At 41.6% G+C, this 22850-nt stretch overlaps 1 protein-coding gene across 10 annotated transcripts in view; it reads left to right on the top strand.

Moving 5' to 3' along the window:
• The first annotated feature begins 3210 nt into the window (after nt 1–3210).
• Nucleotides 3211–22850, top strand: part of SCAF11 (SR-related CTD associated factor 11) — a 51892-nt gene continuing 32252 nt past the window's right edge. For 4 of the 10 annotated variants that reach the window (XM_075148252.1, XM_075148232.1, XM_075148307.1 and 1 more), the window contains exons 1-3: nt 3211–3303; nt 20405–20483; nt 21332–21486. In XM_075148252.1, the coding sequence (XP_075004353.1) occupies nt 20423–20483; nt 21332–21486 (216 nt within the window). In that variant the 5' untranslated portion in view covers nt 3211–3303; nt 20405–20422. Of the gene's footprint in view, nt 3304–3907; nt 4266–5468; nt 5484–20404; nt 20484–21331; nt 21487–22850 lie in introns of those variants that run through there. The other 6 variants (XM_075148280.1, XM_075148262.1, XM_075148289.1 and 3 more) reach the window with 4 other exon arrangements.

Raw genomic sequence — 22850 nt, 5'->3', positions numbered from 1 at the left:
CTTGACTAAGGACAACCTCTGCCATCAGTCACTTGAAGAACACTTGAAGAAGCTAAAGACTTTAGAACACGTAAAAACAGACTAAAGAAATGATGGTTTTACCATCCTAAAGCATGAAAAAAAAAATCAAATGTCAAAAATCACAAGCTTGGCTCCCAAATCATAAAATTTTGAAAGTAAGGTTCCCTTTCAGTGAAACTGACTGGTGCTCCCAACTTGTTCACTAATCCAGAAATTGTAACAAATTATTTCTGTAACCATTCATAACAATTTTGTCCCATTCTAATACCTCTTTTCCTGCCATTTTCACCTCAATTCCCAGCGATATTTCATCTATCCCTTCAGGCCAAACCACCCTCCCTTCTTGATTTTTGAGAAAAACACTAATGGGTATGTGAATGAGTGATAAATTTATGACTGTGCCTATATCATAGGGTTTGCAGAGGTTAGTAGAAAATCGGAGTTCATGACCTCCTACTTCTATATCCCTGTACAAAATCTGAACTCCTTGCTCCTCCTTTCACCAGGCACAGAGCAGACAGAAGGAGCTACATCTCATGCTGCCCTCCTCCTTTGACAGAACTGACCAACCGCTCATCCTTGACAGGCTGGTTCTGAGAGCAGACATAGCAGACATCCAACTGGACAGCGCTGTCCTTCAGCCCTGGCCGGACTGGAAACCTCTGTGGGCTGGAACTTCATGTACACATAAGAAAACTCAAGACATATTTGCCAGAGCTGACAGCAGTGAAGGTCCAGATTTTTCTCTCCATCGTAAACAGCATAGGGTACATGCCCATCTCAAAAGGTGGATGAGAAAGGGCCAAAGCCATTCTTCTGTTACTACATATCTTGAAGTTGCTATAAAGTAGCTATAAAGGTCAGTGCTGGAATGGATGTAAGATATACAATCAGAGGATCAAAGGAAAGAACAGACAGCACCTCAGAAGCAATGAGTGTTTCTCTTTGCATTCCTCTCTCTCACAGACCCCTCTCTTCAGCTTGCCTGGCTCTTCTGCACAACATGATCTGTGCAGCATGAGTAGATGACAGAAATGTCTTCATGACTTGTGATAGAAACAGTGAATACTGAGGCTTTCTCTGCATCTGAGAGTCCCAAGTGATTTAGTAGTCATTTTAATTAAAGGACTCAATGGTAACAAGTAACATACAGCAGTTCTGTATAGTATGCCCTCCTTGCAACAAAACCTTACCTCTGTGGTCGGCTAGTCAAAGACACAACCGTTTTTCTGCTATCGTTCTCCCTTCTCAATTGCTTCAGTGCCTTGTTCTAGGGCCATTCCAGATTTCAGTCGATTCAAAACACAGCACTGAAAGTCATCTTTCTTACTTTATAACAGGGCTTTCTTTAATCCCAACCTTCAAAACAGCTTATTCCTTTCTTTAGATGATCCCGTTGAAGATTTGGGGAGTTCATTAACCTTAATAACTTTAAAGTCAGACTTACCTTAAACATTACATCTCCATTCGCAAGTCTGTGCTTTTCTACCTATGGCTATAGTCTTGTTTCTTATTACATTTCCCTGCAGCCTACTAATGAATCCAGTCTTTTTCTTTCTTCCTGTGACTCTTCTTGCACGCTGTCCCCACAGGCTGCTCTTGCTTAATTCAAGTTCTTCTGAGTTAATCCTAAATTAATACTCTGTCAGTAATCATGGCAACTAATAAGGTATCATCATTCTTGACAGACTGACGCTGACGCATATTTTACTCCACTCAGGCGGCAACAGCTTCATTCTGGACGCGAGGAGACTCTCAACCAACCCTGCGTATTTGGGGTAGCTGGTTCCCCTTCCCTATTGTTTGTTGCTATGGCAGGTCTGTTGCCCTGGGGGTTCAGCTGAGGGTTTGGTGCCCCATGGCTTCCCCCAGCTCCCCACTGCCTCTGAGCCTGGGTGGAGGAGCTACAGGCAGACTCACACAGTCTGGCAGTGCCGTGATGGAGATGTATAAACAGGACCGGCATGCCACAGAAGCTGCTGCATTGAACAACTTTTCTGTTTGCTACAATAAGGATGTATGACAACATGGCGAACCGCTTTGAAAAAACTGGTTGTACAAATATATAAGGATTAAATCTCTATCCTTCTGTGAGGCCCACAAGCACCAGCCAGCACCAATCGCCACTGACACCACTGGCAGCTGGAGGGACTCTTTGGGCGCTCGCCTCGTCCCGCGCAGCCGCAGGGGCCGTGGGGCAGGACCCACGCTGCCGCCATGCCCCGCACACGCCGTGGCCGTGCTGGCGGCTCCCAGCAAACACGCAGGGATGGCGCCAGGCAGCCCTTTGGGGGCACGCAGCTGAAAGCCCCACGCCTCTCTGCGAGAGCTCAGGCGGGCGGCAGAGGCGGCTCCCGGGGCCCCAGCCTGCCCCGGGCCTCTCGCCCCACCGCCGCCATCGCCCAGGCGGGGGGCAGCAGGCCCAGGCCGGGCCGAGGCCGGCTCGTCAGCCCCCACGCCTTCTCAAGCAGGTCGCGCTCCTGTGGTCACGGGGCTCCGTCCAAAGCGCCTTTTGGATCAGTTTATTAAAATAATAATTTAAAAAAAAAGAAAAAAAAGATTGGCAGTGGGGGTGCCCCACGTCGCGGTCAGATGACGTCACCGCCCGCTCGTCCCTCGGCCGCGCCCTGCCGCCGCGCCGCCACCAGGGGGCGCCCCCGCCCGCGACGCTCTGCCCCGCCCCGCCTCTCCCTCCCTCCCCGCCTCTCCCTCCCTCCCCCCCTCTCTCCCCCCCTCTCCCTCCCTCCTCCCCTCATCCCATTGGCCCCTCGCCCACCGGCAGCGGCGGCGGGTCACGTGCCCTCCCCTTCCCGCCTCCCTTCGCCCTCTCGCGACTCCCCCGCCCCTCCCCCTTCAAGAGGGCGCTGGAGGACCTATCCCACAATGCTCCCGCCGGCGGCGCGCGGCGGTTTGGAGGCGTCTCGCTGGCGAGCTGCGCCGCCCGCCCGCCGCCACGCCACCGCCCCTCCTCCGCCCCCCCGCGGCGGAAGGCGGCAGCGCAGCGCCCCCCCGCGGCCCCCGCCGGTGCTGCGCACCCCCGGCCGCGCGCGGACATGTGGCCCGGCGGCCGCTGAGCGGGGCCCCGCCGAGCCGAGCCGAGCCCAGCCCGCCCTCCTGCCGCGCCTCCCGCCCGGGCGGACGCTCCTCGGCCGCAGCGGGGCGGCGGGCGCCGGGCGCCGCTTCCGGAAGCCCCGAGGCAGCGGCGGCGCGGGGACCCGGAGGCTCCGCTTCATGCGGGTGGCCGCGGAGCAGTGACCGCGCGAGGGGACGCCGCGGCGCCAGGTGAACGACGGCGGTTGGGGCCGGGGGCGGCGGGGGCGGGCGCCTCCCGCGGGAGTTTCCGTGAGGAAAGTGCTTGGGGCCGTTCCCCGACGTGGGACGGCGGCGGCGGGGCGGCGGGCAGGGTGCCGGCGGCAGGGAGGGCAGGCGGGCGGTGCTGCCGTCCCGCTCTGGCCGGGGCCTTGGCCTCCGCTCAGGGCCCGCCGGGCTCGGGCGCTGCCTGCCTCTCTCCGCCGGGTAGAGGGCGGGGTTTGCTGCCGGCTCCGGCCGCGGGAGTCCCCCCCCTCCCCTCCTCTCGCCGCCCGCGTCGTGGCGCCGGCCGGGAGGCCGGCCCGGCCCGGTGCTGCCGCTTGGCCGCCGTGACAGGCCGTTGCGGGGCGCGGGGGGAGGCCGGGCACGCCGCGCGGCCTCCGGGGCGGCTGTGGGCCGCCCGCCTCGTCTCCCGGGGCGAGAGGGGAAACAAAGGGGGGCGGCCGGGGCGATCCGCCTTCCCAGGAGACCGCCGGCCCCCTCCGCGCCGAAAGCTTTTGTGGAGGCGCGGTGAGAGGAGCAGCAGCCTTGCCCGGTGATCCGTGAGCGGGGTTGGCGCGGGGACCTCCCCGCCGCGGCGGCCGCCTGAACAAAGATCCCGGCCCGGGGAGGCACCGCCGTCCCTCTTCTTCCCGGGAACGGCGGGCGCTGAACCGGCCACCCGGAGCTGTAAATACCGGCAGCGTTTGCTGGGAGAGCGTCCTCGAGTAGCAGGAGTTGCTGGAAGACTTTGTGGTTGTGGAGGAAGTTGCACGGAGAGGCTCGACTTAAAGCCCAGCTCTGCTTTTGTGCTGTCGTGGAGTCGTGACTGACTTAAACAAAGTTGCACTGAGTAACGCGGGAGCCTGGAGGTGGTACAGTTACCAAGCCAGTGAGAGACTCCGGTTCTTCTTGTGTTTTAGAGTACATTGTGTCCTAATTTTTTTTTCCCTTTGGTGAGTATTAAAGAATATTATTAGCCTGAGCCCGGAATGTAACTCGTCTTTGACAACCTATCTCCACGTTTATAACTTCAAAACAAAACAATTTTGGTAGGGCTGAAATTGGACCCCTTCCTCTCACAATGTTTTTGTTTTAAACTACTAATTAATTTTAAACTTTTAGGAAGAATGAGGTAACAGAGAGAACGGCCAGGTAGTTATTGTTTGTTTAGTGTCAGTAACTACGTACTGTTGGCAAAGAATCGTTTATTTAAAATGTCAAGAGACAGTTAAGGCTGCTCACATCTAAGTAATAATTATATACTGGATTGGAACACCCCTGATTGTTGAACAGCTATTTTAAGATTGTAATTTTATAGCTTTTTAGGGCTTTGATAACCTTAAAGGGAGATCTAGCTAACTTAGTGTCTGATGTTATGTTTGTATATCATTAATGTATTGGGAGCTTTTAATTCCTTTTAGTGGATCATAGTTTTAAGTGAAGTGTAATCTAACTTAGAGTTTTACTGTGTGGGTTTTCAGATTCTCTTACACATGGGAGGAGTGGGGGAAGTCTTTAGTCATTTTGTCATGGTTTCTTTCAATCTTAGCAGAAATAAATAGTAGGCTTCTTAAATGAAATTACAGGGTGACTAGAATTCGCTATTATTTGCTTGATCGTACATGGTAATTCATGTCTCTCCTTTTTTAACTGGAAAGCTGTATTTAGAGATTCACAAGATTAAAAACAAATGGATAGCATCCTCTTTAGTCACATGGAAAAAACTTGGAAATAATCCCAAGTACTTTTTCAAATGTTTCCTTTAGAATTTCTAGGAATATAACGTTTGTTGTTCTGTTTTCCTTAGGCGAGATGACAAATACTTGGGGGACGAGGAGGCTATTTAGACTTTTAGTCACAACGTTGAATCTTTTGCAGCTTTCCTTTCCGTAGTTTACATTTGCTGATGTGTCAACTTCCAAAGTAATAAATGGCCCAAATAAGAAATACATCAATTTTCTTTCATGTTCCACTGGCCTTAAAGTGTGCTTGTGAATAAGCAGAATGGACAACAGCTTTGTGGCCTTGAGAGGGGGGAATGTCTGTCATCCAAATGGCCTTGAAAGAGAACATTTTTTCAGACCTTCTTTTAATAGCAGTAAACCTGGGTTCACTCGTTTATCTGTTATTCAGATTATCTTTAAGATTGGGAACACTTCTTCAGGAATTTGGTGAGTTTTTTGAACATGAATTTGTAATGCTCAAACACAGTATGTGAAGGTTGTTGAGTTTGACTTAAAAAGGAGATGTAAGTTTATCTTGTTCTCTAGTTATTCAGCTATCACTTTTGAAACATCCAGATGATAAAGAGTTACTTTGTGCTCTCGACTGACTCTAGTTTGACACAGTTGATGCATGACTTCTAGCCTCTGGTTTTATAAAACTTGTAGATGGTTCTGCTCTGGTTACAAACATCTGTTGATGGGGTTTTTTTTCCCTGTTACAGGGATTCTTTGCAGAATCTTCTCAGTTTTGCACTGTCCTGAGTACTAAAAAAACTGGGCAAAAACTTAAGTTATTTAAGGTTGGCTTTATTTAGTAATTTAGGGAGATTTTAGTAAATTAGGGTGATTTTTAATAAAGAGTGATTTTATTTCAATGAATCCTGTATTTAAACTTATATTATATTAATGGGGGGGAAAAAACACTGCTGGAAAAAGTTTGATGGACTGACTTGCCACACCTACACCAAAATTCTTGAAGCCTGGCCTTCTGTCAGTCCACTGTTCAGTGTTGGTATTTTCTTTGCCAGCAATCTAAGGTGAGGGAGAAAAAATGTACTTCCAGTTAATAGTAACAGAAACATGCAGTCCAGTTTCGGCTGATAGCTAAACTGATTGTTCAGTGCTGTGGACTATTGTTATCAATTTGTTTGAATGAATTCTGAAATGGTTACAGTTAATCTGCTAAACCATTTTAAGATTAAAGTAGATTTTATAAATCTCAACATTGCTCAATTTTTTTGCCTTTTTTTTGCAAGTTGGAGATACAGTGTTAAACAGATTTATACCCTAACCCTTCTTCAGTAGTCATAAATACCGGAGATCTCTGATGTGCATATTCTGTAGAGTGCTTCAAAACAAGGGCTAGTTCACGGCTTTTCAGCAGTGAAGGCACAGCTTGTTTCATCTGTATGTACTAGTCCACCTTGCCCTGAAGGGCAGTGACCTTGATCTGAGAGGATATGAGTGCCATGACATTGTATCTTCTCTTCCCTACTTGTTTGATTTCTTTTTACCCAACAGTTGAGGATATGGGCACAGTTTGCAAGCAGAAAGCCGTGAACATCTCTGTTCTGGGTTTGAAAGTTGCTTGATTTTGATACCCTGAACCACTTGAGTAGGATGATTCTCTTGCGTAGGAAGTTAGCTGCAGTCGTGAAATAACAAATGGAGGACTGCAGCTGCTGGAAGATGGAAGGTGAATGCACATCTGCCTTTCTGTTCCCTAAAGCTGCAGGTCTGCTGTCCTGAACAGTTGTCCATCACCTCTCTACATCTGGGTCTGGTGGAGTGCCAAAGGCAGGGTGACTGCACTGGAGGGGCTCTTAAACGTTGAATATGCATATTCTGTACTTTAGTGGCCCTCACCAGATTCAACAAGTAGTTTTTCTCTGTCAGGAATTTAAACAAAAAAAAAGGCACTAAGGAAGTTGCTTCTTGCTTTTAGAAACATTCTGCTTTCCTACAGCTTATTTTTATGGCACATCAGATTTTCTCCAACTAAAATCTTAAGGAAAGCTAATTAAAATTAACCAAATGCAAAGGTGTCACTTCTAGGCTGCGGGAGTTGTTAACTGACTTGACAAAGGATGATCAAAATACTGCATTTAATTGTGTATGTGCAGGCCAGATTAAAATAAACTTTGTATAAAATGCATTTACTCAGGTAACAAGTGTGTGTGTGTGTATATAGGCATATGTGGGCACATGTGCATCTATGCCTTACATTTGTGTATGTTGTGCTAAAATTAATATTTTCAGCCATTCATTCATTTTTTATTATCAAGCAATGCGGTCTCACAAATTAACTTGGTGAAACAGTAGTGTTACTCTTTCTTTTTTAATTCGTGAGAACATAAAATTTGATTTTTAACTCAAAAATACTCCATCATAGCAAGCATGAAAAGTGACATTTTAATTTGATAATTCATGGCCAGTGGCATTTCTTCTTAACTTTCTGAGATTATTTCAGATTATTTCACGTGTGTGTGTGTGTATATATAAATATATAAAAAAATATTAATGGATATGTAGAGAGAATTGGGAAGAGAAGAAATATGTCTTCCAGAGCTGTTTTCTAAAGCCTAATACTGTGGTAAATTGCAGTATCTGATCACTTTTTCTAATAGGCACTAATAACGATGTCTGTCTTAATGCAGATTTTATTTAAGGATTGGTGAACTCCCATTAAAATGCAATCTTTGTTCCTCTGTTATTAGGTCTGTAAGTACTGCTTAACTGCAATCTGCCTTCAAAGGTACGATCTGTGAGTAAACCTGACTGATGCATTTAATGATGTTTGGAATGTTTCCAAGCTAGTATGAAATTGCTTGGAAACGTCAAGTGAGTTAACTCTTGTTGCCTCTCTACTTACTACCTGGCTTTTGTTAGACTGCCAGCAGCAATAAGGAATGTGAAATTCCATGAGATCAGTGCCTGGATAGAAGTCCTCATACTTTTAGCTAGCAACACAAGCCAAAACTGCAGCAGTGAAGACTTCTACCTTTCTTGGTGTGCCTTACATGAAACTGAGCTGTACTGATATTCAAAACTTGAGTTTTAAGGTAGAATCTGAAGGTAGATAAGTGGTGTTAGTTGGACTGCTCACTATCCAGAGCAAATAACTTCAGCAATTCTGGACACAGAAGGGACCATGAAGTTCTCTGCTTTCTATACAGCTGTTGAATAAGCACTTCTTTTGCACCGTTTTGCTTTTTTTAAACGTTCTTGGTTTGTTGCTTGTGATGTAAAAGGTAGTGACCCCTGTGGATAGATAGGTGTAGTGAAAAGTAATCGAAAGTCCTATGAAACAGTTGGAGAAAAGCAGTCTGTTAGGACTACCTTGAGCTCATTGGAGTTTTGTTTTAGAGATGTTACCAGATAAAGATACCTATAACATTGAAGGTAAAGTATATTCTTTTCTCTAAACCTATGCAGTTGTGATTTTTAAGATGTAGTTTGATCAGCCCGAGCAAGAAAGGCACCTTATACAACTCTTGGATAAGTCAGTTGGTACCAGTGGTTATTTTGTGGTGTTTATTCTGGCAAGAAACTTTGAATGACAATGGGGTTCGTCATTGTAAGGAGCTTGTAGTATTGTTGATGTGAGAAGCCTTAGTTCTTTTTGAAGCTTTGCAATGAGATAGAATAATCAATTATAACAAAACCTAAGCTGGTTACTTAAGAATTCACAGTTAAGTCCTGTTTTGTAATAGGTGATTTCTTGACGCCATCTGTATGGTGAAAGTAACCCAAAATGGTGATTAGCATGTTTTTCTCTTAGTAGACTCTCTTCACAAGTTGAAAGGAAAGGTGATGGACTTCAGGTTGTATTTTCAAGCTCAGATCTGGCTTTTCCCTCTTGGGTGGTTAACCTGGCTTCCATTCCTGGCCATGGTTTTCTAGCTTTAACTATCTTGAAAGTTATCACTGAGTAAGGGCTGTGAAAGCAAGATCAACAGTAATTGAAACTGCTTACTCCCCATCTATCTACTACTTTGAAATGACGTCTAATGCATTGTTATTCTACAAATATTGTAGGAGGTTTTGTGCACAATACAACTACACTTAAAATTATTTCAGTTGTCATAAATCCTTTGCAAACTCTTTATTTTTCCACCATTTTCCAAAAATACAGCATTTCTTTTTGTCCGAGATTTGTAAGAAGTTAGTGTAGGTCTTTGACCTGAGCTTATAAAATACTGTTATTTGAAGTCAAAAGGAGCTTGAGGACCGTGTTTTTGACACCATAGCTTTCATCTAGTGCTTTTTTTAAGAGAGTATGCCTCAGAGAGGCAAAATGTACTTTTAAATGGCTGTTATTTTCTTTCGTTTGTTTTTTGAATCAATGTCCATATATTTTACATGTAAGCCGAAATTACCTTTTATGTAAACACATTTTTTTTAATACCAAAAGACCATGTCATATCACTAAATTCTTGATTTGATGCTTAAAATGAAAGAACAGCATGCTTTTAATAGAGGACTCAAATTCAGAATATTTTTATCAAGCATGTGTGTATGTTCTATGCAATCTGCTGTAGTGCATTTTTTCCATTTAAGTAAATCCATAAAATTATAGGGGAGCCTATATATCACATAAATTTTGTTAGAGGGATGCCCTTCAGTTTGCAGGGGTTCAACGTTCAGAAGCTGAGAAATAAGACAACCATGATGTAGGTGAAAGGAAAAAAACAATGGTAGTCTGTAACTGGACAATTGCATCCTATTTCTTCCTTCGCTGGATTCAGCCCTTTCTTCTTTGGCTCAATATACTTTTCTAATCACCTACCAGTCTGGTTTTGTTGCCCCATTAATTTTTTGCATCTTAAATGTGCTTCTTGCCATTGCTACTGCCCCTGAGCTTTTCGTTTGACTTCAGTCTTACTCCATCAGTTTTGCCCATCGTTTTTCCTTCCACTGTTAAAAGGTCTTAGCTTTTCCACTTCTGTCTTTGCAAGGTCTTTTCAGCTCCTGCATCCCTGGTGTTTAAGTCCAGCTATTTGGGCATGTTTCGGATGGTATTAAGAAAAATAAAGATGGTCTTCCTAGTTTCTTTAGCATCAGAGAAATTATTGCAACAAGTCCTGCTGTGTTGCCATAGCACTGGCTGAAGTATGCTCATTCATCTTGTGGGAATGTTGCATGTGCAGTGTAGCAATGGGATAGGAACTTCAAATTATTAATATATGCTAAGCACAGAACCAGTTTACGGGAAAAAATTAAACACAGTGACTAGCAAAGATTTCTTGAGTAAGTGTGAACTTTTTTTCCCCAGATCTATGATATGGCTAAATTTGGAAGGGTTGCTTGTGTGGAAAGGATGTTCTTGATCTCAGTGACCCACTGCCAAATATCTGCTCTTTGGTGGAAAGCATGAAAGTACTGGTGCTTCCAAGTGGCTAGAAAAAAGTACTTTTTTTTTTTTTTTAAACTGTTCTTGGAAATGGCTGAGCCATTCCATTACATTTGGTATGTAATGCTATCCCTTCCAGCTGCAAAAGTATGCATGTGACTAAGGACCCTCATCAGTGGAAGGCAAGGTCATGAGTTTATGCTGATTTGATTTAATTGCTTGAACCATGTGCACTATGACAATAGTATCTAATCCCTAATTAGTTCCTGTTATTTGTAAATCTCAATTTCACCCAGTTTAGTCACAGACTACTTAGAAGAAACACCTAAGTGCTGAATTGTGCATTTTGTGAGAGAACGTTATGTACACTATTTTTTCTTTTGTATTTCTTTGTATTATGTTAATCACTATGGTACTTCAGTGTTTTATCAGCAGCATACGAAACAACATGACTTAGCCCCTGGCATACATACATGTTCTCCCTACAGGAGTGGCTGTGGTATAGTGCTTCTTCTGTTGGGATTCTTACCATGCACACGTGAAACGGCGGCACAGTGCATATTGACTTCTATTGAAAATACTGTTTTGGAAAGCAAAATAGGGTGGTCTTTTAATTTCTGTGAGTATACATTTCCTCATCTTGTATCAGTCTTTAGAAGGTTCTCTTCATCCTGTCTTTTATATAAATGAAGCTGGTTTTTCCTGGGGGAGTTGACCATAGGTCCAATGAGTATTCCTTCTTATGGCTGTTGTGGACCCAGCCGTGGAATTTTGTAAAGATTAGGTCTGGGATTGTCTTGTATAATTCAGAACGTCTTTGGAAAGCAGTGTTATGAGTGGCAGCCTTGCTGAGGAGCTACCCTGCAAAATTGCCTTAGTTCAGTTCGTAGGTTTTGTCCTCACTGCTTTTGCATTGTCAGGAGCTGACAGAGGCCTGAGTAACCTAGTTTGTCCTCTGACAGAGTGGAAAGGGGTTTCACACAGACTTCAGAAATGTCGCTAAAGAGCCCTTAGGGACACAAGCATAGGTTTAAATTACAGGTTAGATTGATCAGCTGTGAATATATACTTTGAATCAAATGAGACTGCACTGTGACAACTAACTCCCCAAAGTGCCTTTTCCCCCCTCCCTCTTGCAGAGTAGCAAGTTTAGCTTCATCTAGTTCTTGGTCTGCAAACTGAATAGGCCTACGCACTGGACCATCTTGGTTGTCAGTGGCCACCCTGAACTCATAGTATAGAGCTGTCATTTTGCTATACTTTGGTATGTAATTTCATGTGGTCTGATGAGTTAACCTCACAGCTGCTGGCAGATACTGAAAATGCTGGAAGGATAGGAAGGATAATTGATTTAGATTGACTTCTGGAGGGAATCTGCTGATGTACAGTTTCTCATTGCTGCTTACTGGGTAAGAACCCTTAATATGAGTTCAGGAGACATCGTAAACTTCTGCCACCTATCCTAGTGGAACAAAGTGTTTTACGGTTGACAGTGCAGAAAGATGAGAGATGAAATTTGCCTTCTGTAGATAATGACCCATCAGTGCCAGTAAGGTAACTGTAGTTCAGTACCAAACTCAAATGTGTCATGTCTAAAAGCTGCTAACTGCTGTGCAAGCTTGTAATCGGCTTTCCTTCACCTCTTTGTGAGCTTCCTCAGAAAAAGGGGCTCAACCTTGTGTGATAGCATGGTGAGAACTGATGTATACAGGGAAACTTTCTTCAGTGTCTTTTGACAAAGAGAATTAATATCCCTTTGGTGCTTTAACTGTTTTGGTCAAACATCATACCTTTTCTGGCTTGCGGAAGTATCGGTCTGTACATGGATTGTCCCGGGAGTTATGTGGATGCTCATGATTCCGATGAGCAAATCGGCCCTTGCATGTGTGTCATCTTTGGGGGAGTGTGGGGGTGGTGGTGATATAAGTGTTTCACAAGCTTTGGTGCCTTGTGTTTTCTTAAGTTATGTACTCCTTAAGACTGATAAAATGGCTCACTCTTTTGGATGGTTTCTTGGGATGGGATTTGGAATTTCACTGAAGACTGTGATAGCTTTATTACAGTTGAATTTTAGCACAGGACTTTTGAGTTTGTCAATTTGTTCCTGGTTGTTTTCCAGCGCTAATGGTTCTTCTGTAACCTACATCCTTATTTTTCTTTATTACTGGGTAGAAACCAATGAGAACTGGTTACTTTGGGAAGGAAAGGAACATGAAGGCTGGTGTATCAGGGGGCCAGCTGCATGACAGGGATTCTGAGGTGAAGGAATGCTTGTCCTGTGTGCGAGTTTCCCAGTAGAGAGAGAGATGGAAAGTTCCTTAATAGATACCAGTTGGTGATACTTCACTATCTTCAGTCTCTCATACGTGTAAATCTATTGGGTTTTGGGTTTCTTTTGGCTTTGATAACAACTCTTACCTGAGAGCATTAAATAGGCACCATGCTGTTGTTAGAGGTATTAATAGCAAAGCACAAGTTTTGTGGTATATGTATGTTGCCTTTTTCAGGTTGGTTGTCTGGTTTAGTTCTGTGTTGTACTGAAGCTTTTTAGATAGTGACTTTTCTAAGTAGAGCTAGAACACAATTAATCAGCCTTACACATAGGAATAACATATGATGAATAAAGTATTCTTCAGTTACTGTTAGTAATTGTAGAATGCTAAAGAAACTTGTGAATCAGCAGGGCTTGTCAAGGCACAGATATATGAAATGGTACTGCTGACATTGTTTGGCTACCTTCTTTTACTCTCCAGTAAACGAAAGTGTTTTAAATGGTAGACGCTGGAGTTCAATTTGATTTGTAGCAGCACTTCAACATGTAACATTCTGTAAAAGACATGGTGTGTCCCCCACAGTTTATAGAATATTCTCAAATATGTGGGGTCTTATAAAATGACATCTGTCTTACTGCACTGATGTTTTGCCTATGTCTTGCAGGTGCTCTTTTGTTAAACTTCAGTGAGGAACACTGCCTTTTGACTTAACATGAAGAAGTCTGTATGGCAGCTTTTAAGCCAGTTTATGATTATAAGCTTTATACAGGAAGGAGATTACCTTGTGTGCGTGTCCACTATAAGGTTCTAAATCTTCCTTGAAACTCTTGGCTCTTTGGGTGATCGGTCAGGTTACTAGATGATAATCGCTGCATCTGAGCCACTGCAGCAGTTCCTCAAGCTGTAATTGCACATTTCCATTGAGTTCTGCATGCCTTCCTTGCTTAGGAGGCAGTTACGATGTTGTCCTGTATACTTCTGTGAATGCTGACTGGACATGAGTGTTGAGTGTCTGCAGCTGCTATTCAGTCTGTTACTGTTGAGGTTGGCCACAAAAATGAAAGCATTGAATCTAGCAGGGACATAGCTGTAGCCCCAGCGTCTGCAATGTAAGTGTGCTTGTCAGTGTCTTGCTGCTAGACTGTGGAAAAGAAATCCTGAGGATATCCATTGTTTGGTTTTTGGTTTTTTTTTTTCCTTCTTCTGTCTAGGGAAGGGGAAAGCTGGCGGAAGGCAGTGTGCTGTTTAGAATGGTATAGTTCTAGTCATTTGGCTTTGACAGTTTTCTCCTCTGACTTTACCTTTTGTGTTCATGGGCTTGGCAGGTAATGTAGGTACTGCTATGTACTTGAAGGGGGGCAGTTTGACAAGAAAGTCTTAGTTATTGTAGCACCTTGCCGCTGCCGAAAGGGGCAAATCCCATTTTGTGTCTTCCCTCCCCCATTCTGTCACTTGCAATTTCTTTGGCGTACATGTGGCTCTAGGCGAGTCTGCTCACCATCTAGTGGTGAGAAACAGCTGCTTCTTTTGGTGGCAGCAAGCTGTTAGATTAGATTAGCTCTCTTGGGTAATTGCATCCTTAGAGGGTCTGGAAAGAGTCTTTAAATCAGCAGTGTCTCCTTGCCTGAATAGCACTGATTCTTTCCAAGACACTGGATTTACATGAATAGGCTTAAACCACCTATAGAGAAAGGTTTCTCTTTCTATTCCCCAAAGCATAGCACTGGTCTCCTTCTTTCTCTTCATCTTTGTTGGTTCTATGGCATTCCATTTGGGAATGCAGGCAAGGTGCAATTTGAGCATACAAAGAGTAAAGATCCTCTTCAAAAGCCCTCTTTTGAGTGTGTGTCTCACTAATGTTCTGGGCCGTGAGATTTTACCACACAAAGGAGCAAATGTAGGATGAGTGCTTCCAGATCCTCAGTTTAGTCCTCATTTATTGGAGGGCAAACAACATTACTGAATTGTCACTTGAAATAAGTCTACCTTCCAGGCTCTTCAGACAAATCAGAAGTTTTTCCAAATAAAAAGAACTGTGAAGGTTCTTGATGTACTTTTGCAAATATCCAACTGTCTTTTGTTTTTTTTCTTTTCTTGGAGTATGCGTTATGTTAGACTTAACGATACAGATAGGTAAAAAGCTTTTCAAATGTTCAGCTGCCATTGGAAATACTAAGTGTTTTCTCAGCTCATCTCCAAGACAGCACAAGACTTCTGGCAAAAGTTTTCAAAATTTTCACCAGTAGCTGGACATTTACCCAATAATGGTCCAGAGGTTATGGTGAGCCCACACGGGGAACTCCAGAGGACACTCTATGTTCTGCCATTAATTACTAAAAAAATCTCTGTTTCTGTAAATGTGACTAATTATTGAGATCTATTTTCCTTAAAAACATGCTTGCTGAGCGAGAATCTTAAACCTCCTTCTGAGGTTTCTTTAAAGACCATCAAAATGCATAGGGCAAAGTAGAGTTCTACTTATTGCTGGGAGTAAAGAGTGTTATTATTGTTTTATTAAGCAAATAAACTCTGTACACTGAATGTATGGCTGACTGTTGTTTCATATTTGAAACTGTTTCTTGAGTTACTAAAGAAATCAAAACACAACTAAGAGTGCCACAAATCCTTTTTGAAAGAAGAGAAAATATCTTTAATAGAGGTGGAACAGTCAAAGTAAGTCACTACTATGAATATTGATGCAACATATATCTGAGAAGCTGAAAGGTTAATTACAAATGTTTCCTAAGTTAAGTCTGTTAAGGGAACAAGAATAAGCCAGTCTTGGACATCATTTTGCACTTGCTTACTGGAGATCTCATTGCATGTGTTCTTGATTTCCACCCCCCTTTCCAATTGAACAAGTGTACTTCTGTGTAGATAGGTCTCTAGACCATCACTGTATTGGAGGAAGAGTGTATTTAGCTGTTGCATTTTATTTATAGGGCATAAAGAATGCTTGTAAAGACTTTGTCTTGTAGTTAGTCAAAAAGGAGACACATGCTAATTTCATGTGTCACTTAAAATTAGGCTAGTATAAATTTTCATCTGATGATTTTTCCATGCCTATTTAATTTTAAGATTTTAATGTAATGGATTTTAGTTCAGTAAGAAATTCAGTTGCATGACTTTGCATGCAGAAAGAAAGACTTGGTCTGTTCACAGTGAATTAATGTTGAAATACGCCTGTATTTTTACGTTATGAATTGTATGAAGTAGTTTGTGTTAATATAAAAGGTAAATCACATTTATATTTTTGTGATATAGAAAATTGTTTAGTGTGTAAATAGCACTTAGTTTGCTTTATGGAGTTGTTTAAGCACATCATGAAGCTACATTCCTCAGACAGACAGTGACGCATCTATTCCCACGTTGTACAATTAACTCTGTTTAAGCACTTTTGTTGGCAGATGTCTTTGTCTTCATGGAAGGCAGATGCCAGGAACAGGAATTTCCCCTGAAGAATAACCTAGAAACTTAAATGTTTAACTCCTGTAAAAATAATGGGGGGATGGAGTGGTGGTGGTGTGTACATGTGGTAATGTCCTTGTTCACTGCTTTCAGTTTAATATACTGGAGTATTCTTGCCTTTATCTCAAATACGAAATTAAATAAGGTATTTATCTTACAAAGTAATTCCATTGAAAACTTACAAGCACCGGAAAAGAACCCTCTTGGCTGTAATGCTATGCTGTCTTTAGGCATTCTTAGAAAGTATTTTATCTGTGGAGTTGGGGGGGGGGGGTTGATTTTGTTTTTGTCAGCTCTAACGTAGTATAGTGCTTGTTCCTGTCTTGTCAAGTGGCTTGCATGTGTGGGTCTTGGGGTATTTTCTAATATTTCGCATCAACAACTGAATGATCGTAACTGAAATGTGTTGGTCGTGAGTCAGTGGAATCTGGTAGAAGTACTCTTTGGATATTAGGATGGAAAAGCTGGACATGAGCCAGCAACGGGTGGTGGATGCAAAGCTGAACATGAGCCGACAATGTGCACTCGCAGCCCTGGCCAACCGTATCCTGGGCTGCATCAAAAGCAGCGTGGCCAGCACGTCGAGGAAGATAATTCTGCCCCTCTACTCTGCCCTGGTGAGACCCCACCTGGAGTGCTGCGTCCAGCTCTGGAACCCTCAGCACAAGAAAGACATGGACCTGTTGGAGCGGGTCCAGAGGAGGCCACAAAAATGATCAGGGGGATGGAGCGCCTCTCCTATGAGGAAAGACTAAGAGAGTTGTGGTTATTCAGCCTGGAGAAGAGAAGGCTTCGGAGAGACCTTATTGCAGCCTTTCAGTACTTAAAGGGGGCTTATAAGAAAGATGGTGGCAAACTCTTTAGCAGGGCCTGTTGTGACAGGACAAGGGGGAAGAATGGTTTTAAACTAGAAAAGGGTAGATATAGTCTACATATAAGGAAGAAATTGTTTATGATGAGGGTGGTGAAACACTGCAACAGGTTGCCCAGAGAGGTGGTAGATGCCCCATCCCTAAAACGTTCAAGGTCCGGTTGGACGGGGCTCTGAGCAACCTGATCTAGTTGAAGATGTCCCTGCTTATTGCAGGGGAGGTTGGACTAGATGACCTTTAAAGGTCCCTTCCAACCCAAACTGTTTTATGATTCAAATACATATTGGTCTGATCGGACATGATTAGCCATGGATGTGGACATAATGTGATCTTCATGTGAATTCATAAAATTTGGTACCTGGAAGAATGACAAAAAAATTTATCTTGCTTCTTTCACTGTCTCCCCCCAGCCGAGACTACAGATTCCTTGTACGGCGTGCAGCTGGAATGACAAAGTCTGAGAAATACTTCCAAATCTTTTGAAGTTTAAAAGAATCTAAAGGAATATGCCACACGAGTTCTGTTTTCTGTGCTGTCTGCTCTTCCTAAACCACTATGTTCTCTTTTCCTAACTCTGTTTTTAATTTTACAAATTTAAGAGCAGTCTTCAGTGTTAACTCTTCCGCTATTCCAATGCGTGTGATGCCCTTTTTAATGTAGTGGAGAAAATAGTCTTTCCAAAGTTAATTTGTTAAATAGTATGTAAATTTTGATGATGTCTTTTACTTTATTTATAAATACTTATATTTCAGTAATTTTAAATTCCTCTGCTGTGTTGTGCGAAACGCAGTGTCAAACTGGCAAAAAGGTGTGCTGCGCAAAGTGATCTGTGACATGCATTAGCAGCACTCAGTATCCATTTAAATAATAGGTTTGTGAGAAGAATGATGTAACACCGCATAAATGTTTTCAGTTGCTGCTCATCTTGGATTTACTGATACTTTGTCAAAATTTCAGGATCTCATGTTTTTCTAATTATTGTAACTGTGCAAGAATTTCTGGGATGTCTTTGTGTCTAGAAAGAGTACAATGGAGAAAAGGTTACTTTTACTGGGAAAAAAAACAAATGTGAAGAGCTTCTGTGGGTTCTATTTCTGCAATCTGCCTTAGTGAACTCAAGCCCTCTGTTATAATAAGTATGAACTTTACAGCTACTGCTTAAGTTACAATTTGGTACCTACTTTGTGTCTATTTAAAACCTTTTCTGTGGATGGATGCAGAGTGCAGACTTCTTGATCTTGTCTTTAAATGGTCTCAGCTGTGATGTGTCCTGGGACTTCTAGGGTTGAGAGAGGTTTGATCACAGCTTACAGATTTTTCTGCTTCTGTAAAGCATTGCTGAGGTTTTGTTAAGATGTAGAACAGAAGGAACGTTCTTACGTTTTACATATAAAAGCATGTATACCACACACCACCACATAATTTAAACTTTTTGCGAACAAAGCCACTTAAAAGTCCTCTTGCAAATCAGAGTGGAAACAACAGACATTGATCTCATATTTTAAGTTCAGATGTGTTTTTGGTGGTCTTACCTTTTGGTGGTCTGATGCAGATTTTGCTTGTTTAAAGTAGCAGTTTGGCTTTTGTTGGGTTTCATCTTGCCTACCCTGCAAAGGATAATAGGTGGTGGTCTGGTCAGTGGTTGTTCTACTAACAGAACTTGTATACAACTTACGGCATTCACTGCAACACAGTCTGTAGTAATATTAGTGCTAGTAACTGCTCTACAGTTGATGGCATTTATCCTAGTGATATCTTTTTAAGTATTTTTTGTATCAAAATAGGATAGCACTGTAGGGGGAAAATTCCGTTATAGCTACGTTGTTTTTTTTCCTTCTCCCTTCCCTTTCCCCCACCCTCAGTTGACTTGATTCACATGTTCCTTTTGGGGGATTAAAAAGTAGTTTCTAATGGGAACATCGAAGCCATTTAGCGTTCTAATTACAGATTTCTAGTTAGTTTCACAGTTTTGTCCGTTTCTTTAATGAACTGTCTGTGTTTGAGACTCACAGATCAGAGTCGTCCTTTCTTGGATTGCCTACGAAAGCGAGAAGTGTGTTACATGATGGGTATCTGTGGGAGTGTTTCTTTTCTCAGTAAAAAGAAATTATCATTAAAACACTTCCTGCTGCCAAGATCGAGCAATGAAGACTTGATCAGAAGATAAGTTTTGGGAGGCAAATTCTGTCTCTCCCCCTCCTGGATATCCAGGTGGTAAAGGGAAATCAGTGTAGTTTGGAAGTGAAATAGGAGGAAGTTTAGTTGAGGAGTGCGATTGTGACGTTCTCGATTCTGTCCTGCTAGTTTTTCTAGCAAAGGCGTTAAAGAATAAGGGATTTGAAAATTTGGTCAGTTTACTTCAGGTTTGAATGCTTAAATAGCAAATCTTGGTAACTTCTGATTTCTTCAATCTTTTGCCAAGTTTTAATTTGTCCTTTTAAATAATAATAATTTTTAAACCTTTATATAGTTCCAAAGAAAACTGTTGGTCCCTTTAGGGCTGTTGCGTTGGAGCTGTAGGTGCTTATACCATCTCTGCTGTGGTTACAGGCATTTGAAACGTGGGAGATTCGGTCCTTGGTGTAGATAGGTGTTTGGTTTTGTGGGTTGTTTGTTTTTTTTTTTAAAGTGTGTTTCCTTTTGCGTGTAGTAGGTGAACCTCCAAGGAAATGTATACTTGCTGTTTCTTATGTGAGATCAAATTCTTTCAACCTATATGATGTGGATCACAAGGATATTCTCTATCTGTGTTATTTCATACCGCTCCTTTGGAGAACAGTTAAAAGGTTCATCTGCCCCACTCCACTGCACCTGTGCCTTCTGACCTGTCCCTTGTTTGATAACTTTCCCTGCATTTTCTTCTGAGTGCCAGTAGTTCTAATTGTATGACAAAAGCAAGAAGCAAGCAAATGTAAGCTGCTTTCATTTTTCTCATTTGGCGCTGATGGAAATGATGCTAGGTGTGGAAAGCAACTAACTCTTCTGGTACTTGTGTGTTTAATTTTGTTGCTTCAACCATTTGTGAAGGGCAATTTGCAGTTGTTAGTTACTGCAGTGTTACATGGGGTCGTTTGGATAGAAACTTAGCAATGCATTTAACTTTTAAAAATAAAAGCACCAGTGGTGGTCTTAAAACACTGCAAAAACTTTGCATTTGTTGAACAAAAACAATTTTCAAGTTGGAATTGGAAGTATCAGTTGCTAGACAGCATTGATGACGCTCATAAATTGCCAACAGATTGTAAATGATCTGTATCTAACTCTTAATGTCACTTGTTTCTACTCTACAAAGGTATAATGAAATGGAGAGCACTGGAGAGCACTCATTAAATCCGTAGTGGTCACTTTTATTTTCAAGTTGCAATCTCAATGAACTGTGTAAATTGTTTCTATGTTTTCCAGACTACATTTTGTAAGAAGATGAAGAACAGAAAGCAATGTATTCAAGATACTGAGGGTCAGAAGCATGAAGGCATGGAAGGTAAAGTCTGTGTGTGAAAATAGTCAAGTATATTACTTGGGTTCAAGCTGTGAAGGTCAGATTTTACATTTACTCTCTCAATTAGTATGCTGCTTAGTTTGAAAGAAGTTGTGTAAACATAACCACTATCAGAGCATAATATTTTTCTTTGGCCTGTGGGGTCCCTAAATCCTTTCCTGTCTCTTCTGGTTTTTACTTGTTGACTTCTAGTAGCAGAACAAAAATGGAGCTAGCAATTGTTATGCAAAAAAATAATTAATTTAGAGTAAAATTCCTTGAAGAAAAGTTCTTGCATTTTTATATTCTGAAAACAAGTTCTAACTTTAACAAAATTGGGAGCATTTTTTATTCAATGTACATGATAGGTAAATATTTGAGGATGTTCAGATTAAAATAGTTCTATGACTGGAAAACTAAAATAAAGGTAGACCATGTGTATATAAGATAATGAATAGAGAATATGTTGATGTAATTTATTTCATGGAGAGAGAGTGCAAACATCCGAGGAGAAAGAACTCAGGAGAGTAATGTCTAAATGACTACATGGCCAACAGGAAACACTGTGTGATGCTTTCCTTATTTAAATAGCACTAGAACTAACTTTCCTTTGTTTTAATGGCAAATATTGGTACAATAGTCTATGAAATATGTTGCGTAGTATTTTTCACCTGAAATACATTCTTTTAACTACTCCTCTGGCCAGTGTCTTGACTGCATTAGACCTGAAAACTTGATTAATTTGCTTTTAACTACAGAAAATTGTATCTTATTGCCTTATTATTCAAATCTAGAAAGACTTTGTTTCAAAAACTGTCAAAAATTCTAAGTGTCAATGTTAATAATGCCAGGTGAAGAAAGTGAAGAAAGCTGTTCCTGTTCTACTTTATTATATGACGGTGACACATGCCCCATCTGTCTGAACTGCCTTCTAGAACAAGAGATTGGTTTTCCTGAGAACTGCAGTCATACCTTCTGCATGACTTGTATTCTTAAATGGGCTGAGGTAAGACTGACAACCAAGGTGTGTGTTTATTTTTCAGTAAAATCTATTGCATCTGATACCTACAGATTTTTTTTTTTTAAAGAAGATAAGTTATGCATTCTGACTTTGCACAGAAGTGTTTCAATGACCAGTTTATAAATAAAGTACTCTGTGTTTTCTTTCACTAGACATCCTGGCTTACTACTGGTTACTAGGGATTAGGGATCAGTAAAAAAATGGTGTTGGCTGTTTGGAAGATCAGACAGTATTATGTACATGTTGTAATATTGCAGTGTCATTAGCTTAATCTTATTTTGTTATCCCTTATGCTGTTTGTCATACTGTCAACTCTTAGGGCTGGGACCAGTATGTTTTCATGTTAGTCTACAAAATGAGTCTGATGATAAAACCTTAGTTTTCTAACTCTAAAGAGAATTTTAATTATGGCTATAATTTGACCTATGTCAATACCTTTGTAGATAGTTCTTGAACCTTAAAGAAAAATTACTTGTTGAACAAATTCTTGATGATCTTGTTCTATTTAGTCCCTTTTTCCTCACATACGTCCTGTAATCATTGCATTAAGTCTTTGGTATCTTTACCTTTCCTGTAACTTTTTCAATTGTCAATATAAAACACCAAATTAGAATTGCTTTATACTGTATTGGGGGGGGGGAGTACTCAAATGGGATGCTGCTTTTTGTCCTGCTTCTATGCACTTGAATTGGTTGTTCATTGTAGTAGAGACTTGGTTTCTTTGCAATAACTTTCTTTTGAAGTAAATGATGATTTTGGTTTCAATATATCCTTTAGAAGGTTGGTATCGCTTATATATGTGTATATATATAATATACTTATTTATGTATTATTTTTTACTTACTGTATTTTTAACCCTAATTTTTGTGTTATTACTGAAGGCAGACAGTAACATAAATTACTTCTTTCTGAAGATTTTGTATGAACTTCAGAGTATTAAAAAAAGGTTATTAGATGAAACTTGCTTTAGATTCACAAACCAGATAATAAACTAAGTCTCCTGTTGCCAGATTTTCTGTTCTGCAGATGATTAATTGCAGTGCTTTTATTTATAAGGGAACAGGAAATTCTCATCCACAATTTTATCCTGACTTCCTTAGCTGCTTGTTGTAACGGCAGCTGAAAGGCAATAAATAGTGACATGCACAGGAGGCAGTACAGTAGATGGAGGACTTGCTGCTGGATTTGAGTTTGTTCACATTGTCTAACAGATGCTTTCAAGCCCAGTGAGGAAGGGAAATTTTCATGTTTTAAAGAGGCAAATGAATGATACGACATTTTTTTCTTGTCATGTCGATTTTTTTTTTTTTTTGGCATGAAGTACTATCCAAATAGAATAAAAGCAACTT

Source organism: Calonectris borealis, chromosome 1, assembly GCF_964195595.1.
Source record: "Calonectris borealis chromosome 1, bCalBor7.hap1.2, whole genome shotgun sequence".
NCBI classification, from domain to species: Eukaryota; Metazoa; Chordata; class Aves; order Procellariiformes; family Procellariidae; genus Calonectris; species Calonectris borealis.
This window is presented reverse-complemented; position numbering and strand designations above follow the sequence as displayed.